The 4,000-nt window shown below is 37.6% G+C and overlaps 1 protein-coding gene across 1 annotated transcript in view; it reads left to right on the plus strand.

The window, feature by feature from the left end:
- The window catches only part of LOC107668973 (E3 ubiquitin-protein ligase znrf1-like), an 11,607-nt gene extending 7,607 nt beyond the window's left edge, over positions 1–4,000 (plus strand). The window contains exons 3-5 of the mRNA XM_016461053.1: positions 943–1,048; positions 1,139–1,231; positions 2,131–4,000. Coding sequence (XP_016316539.1) covers positions 943–1,048; positions 1,139–1,196 — 164 coding nt within the window. The 3' untranslated portion in view covers positions 1,197–1,231; positions 2,131–4,000. The remainder of the gene's footprint in view (positions 1–942; positions 1,049–1,138; positions 1,232–2,130) is intronic.

The raw sequence follows: 4,000 nt of genomic DNA on the forward strand, positions 1-4,000 counted from the left end.
ATCTGTGTATCTCTCATATATATATATATATATATATATATATATATATAGCTTTATTATGATTTTCTCCACTCGCAGAACCGCTGCAGGTGCGTTATGTGATATGATGACTGGCCTGAACACATCTACACGTCAATGTTCAGTTATAATCATAGCGCCACCTGTTGGCAACAGGATATTTCATGCTTTAAACTAACTCAAACATACCATTGCTGCGTCCCAATTCGCTTACTTATACTATGCCCTAAAAGTATGCACTCTTTTTGTGAAGAAAAAGTACATACTTTTGAGTATGTAGCAGAATAGTAGGCAAGCTTTGGGACATACTACTTCGTCATAACTGCGTCTTTAACGGATGCTCTGTTGCTTAGTTACCTGAATTCTGTCACTGTTTAAACTGCCGTCAATCATCTTATCACAGTTAACATCATCCATATTTTGTTTAATTTGATTTTCTACCGTATTGGAGAGAAATTAAGAGGTACGTTGATCTGCCAGTCGGGGGTCTATCTGCTCATGTGTTTGCATAATGATGCATTTAAAAGTTAATGACCAAAGCGCCACCTGTTGGCAACAGGATATGTCATGCTTTACACTAACTCAAACATACCATGTTCAATCTGCACCAGACTTCACATGTTTGATAAAAGTCCTGGCCTGAAGACATCTACATGCTAACATTAAGTTATAATCATAGTGCCACCAGCTGGCAGCAGGAAGTTTGGCACATATAAATGACTTAGACATATTCCTCCTATATTTACCACTTTAAATGCACATTGCCCACCGTTTGCTGTTTTCCCAATGCCACCAGGTGGCGATGAGCCCGGGTGCGAGGGCCCTTTCATTGCTGCTTGCAGCTTTTATTTATTTATTTTTTGTTTTTTTTTGTTTCATCTGCTAATATCTTCGATATTAATTCTATCATATCTTGTCCAATAGCTGATGTGCTAGCTAAGGACAGTGGAGAGTGTTCAATTTGTCTCGAAGACCTGCTACAGGGGGAAACCATCGCTCGTCTGGCCTGCCTGTGTGTCTACCATAAGAGGTAACCATAACCATCCAAAAAAAAAAAACTTAAGGATTTGTTACAAATGCTTTCAATAGCCTATGTAATGGCTGATATTTCTCTAAATAGCTGCATTGACACATGGAGCAAAGTGAAGCCGTGCTGCCCTGAGCATCCTTTTGATTGATTCGTGTGTTCTTGTGCAATGACACTTTGACTCAGGTGAGTTTAGTCCTTCAAGTAGTTTTCTTTGTTAAAATATATTCAAAAGTTAAATTTATTAAAATGTCATGTCATTCACCTTTATATTGTTCCAAACCTGTATAACCCCATTGACTTTGATTGTACGGACATTAAAGTATAATTTCAAAATAACATCTTTTGTGTTCTACAGAAGAAAGAAATGTATGCACGTTTTTGAAACTTTTTAGCGAACAATTCCTTCAAAGGAATAGTTTACCCAAAAATTAAAATTTGCTGAAAATGTACTCATCTTCAGGCCATATGTAGATGAGTTTTTCATCTTCAGAACAGATTTGGAGAAATTTAGCCTTGCATAACTTACTCACCAGTGGATCCTCTGCAGTGAATGGGTGCCATCAGAATGAGAGTTGAAACAGCTGATAAAAACATCACATTAATCCACAAGTATTCCATGCGACTCCATTCAATCTGTTAAAGTCTTGTGAAGCAAAAGGGTTTGTAAGACTGTAAACGGTACTTGATATATGCTTGATAACTAGGCAAGATAACTTTTTTTCACTGGAGAAAGTGATATTATAGATAGAGGACTCATATTTTACTCAGAAGCAACGGTTTATTATAAACATGCAGCTTTGAGCTTCACTGGAGTAGTGTGGATTATTGTGATGTTTTATCAAATATTTAAACTCTCATTCTGATGGCACCCACTCACTGCAGAGGATCCATTGGTGAGCAAGTGATGTAATGCAAAATTTCTTCAAATTCGTTCTGTTGAAACAAACCCATCTATCTGAGTGAGAGGTTTTAAGCTAATTTTCATTTTTGCGTGAACTATTCCTTTTAGATTTAATAAAAAAATTAGATCCCTCTTCACTTAACATTTTAAGTGCATATTTTTTTCTGTTTCATCATTTTAGGAGACAATACCCCCTGGCAGGAGCATATTTTCTGATGAGAGGATTGAGCGAAAGAAACAAAAACAAATAACAAGCATCATCACTTGTGGTCATCTTAATCGGTCTGACTCTGAGTGAGCCTGGCTTTAACTATCTGATGTGACTCTTGAGACTTGGCTTTTCTCTACTTTACAGCACCTGCGTGAACGGCGGGTTTGTTCTGCTTGCCTTTCCTCTCTTAACTCTTTACTTTAAGGCTCAGAGTGAAACTGATAAACTGAATAGAACTTTGTAAAACAAACATGTAAATGGATGGAAGTTACACATGGATCACCTCTCCGTGTGAACATCTTGATCTCCCGGAGGGATGGTGTTCTTCTTACCATGGAAACGTGGTGATCTGTAATTTATGCCGGGCTAAGCATTTGGTTTTGTGCAGCCTGCCGGGGTTGCATTGGCTTGAATGAACTACTTGATTTTGTAGAGTTTGTTGGGCAGATCCTGGATGAACGCAGAGGAGCTGTAAATGCATAAATATTGCACAGGAATTACATATGAGGCATGATGTTTTATATTTTTGGGGGATAATCTTTTTGTTTACCCTTTTCCCTTTTTGTTACTATAGGAACATTTCAAAGGCAGAGTGAAATTTCCAATAGATTTGTTCGATTTAAACTACCAAGAATAGTGGTATCCCTCTAATTACCACATTAGGCCCTTTTAACCTCTTGATCTGATTGCTTTTACTCATTTGTAAAACTGTATATTGTTAACAGATCAGAGCAATACTTCCACTAGCTAGCTTAATGGATGTTATTGGTTGCAGTGAAGTGTGTGTTCAAGTGTGTACTTAAATGCAGAAGATTTTGACGCTGATGACCTGACAGCATGTATTACTCTTGGAGGGGAGGGTTTGTGAAATTGCTTCTCTGCGTCTCAGACGTAGTAGCCTAGAGAAATCCAGTCACTTTACACCAGGCCTGTATGTCAGGCGCAGTAATGCCATATGGCGCATGCTTTGCCTGAGAATGGCGATTGAGAACAGCTGATGGGTAATTATGACATTATCATCAACCCCCTTGGAAGGAACAATGGAATAAATATAATGAACAGGTCTTTTTTTTCTTCTTTTTTTTAGACAGCCCTCCACAGGGTAAATACTTTTTCATGTTTTCAGGTTTATGGGGTTTCCTGATTGTGGGTGTTATGTTCATTATTCTGTTGTGTCTTGTAGAGGTCATTTGGTCTGTTACTTTTTTGCCTTCGCTCGAGGATTCATATTTTGAGTGGTAAGACTTTGCTTTTCTCAGCTGAGAGGTTAACTTTGAAAGTATTGCAATGTGTTTCCTTTACAGGACAGTCTTGACGGTTCTTTCCAATTGAAAACATGAGAAATGCCATGTGTGTCTGTGAGCCAAAGGCAAAAGTCATTTTTACAGTTACATGTATGTTTTGTGTCTGTGTAGTGCATTGTGGAGTGGAGGGAGGTATTGTCAGAGTATTTTGACAATCTTTTAAGCTCTCTAAGTTAGCTTTTGCCCTTTAACATATGTGGTGCCATACCTCAATATCAATATTTACTATACTAACCTGGGGCTTAGCTAACTCCAAAGGTGGTGTTTGGTTTTGTTTTTTGTTTTTTTCTCGAAATATTATTATATATATACACAGTATAAATACCATAGCAAGTTCTGTAATTACTCCGTGCTAAGGGTCTTGACCCGCTTGATCCTGTGTTTTGACAGTTGTCGGTCAAATATGAATGAGTTGGGAATGTTCTTTGGGTCAGTATGATTTGCATATATTCACATCCCCAAACACAGACAATCTGCCTTCATTCTGCTAAAGAACAATTGAGTATTTATTTATTAAAGTGTAAATATGTATCACA

This window comes from Sinocyclocheilus anshuiensis, unplaced genomic scaffold (assembly GCF_001515605.1).
Source record: "Sinocyclocheilus anshuiensis isolate Anshui unplaced genomic scaffold, SAMN03320099.WGS_v1.1 scaffold4, whole genome shotgun sequence".
Classification (NCBI taxonomy): Eukaryota; Metazoa; Chordata; class Actinopteri; order Cypriniformes; family Cyprinidae; genus Sinocyclocheilus; species Sinocyclocheilus anshuiensis.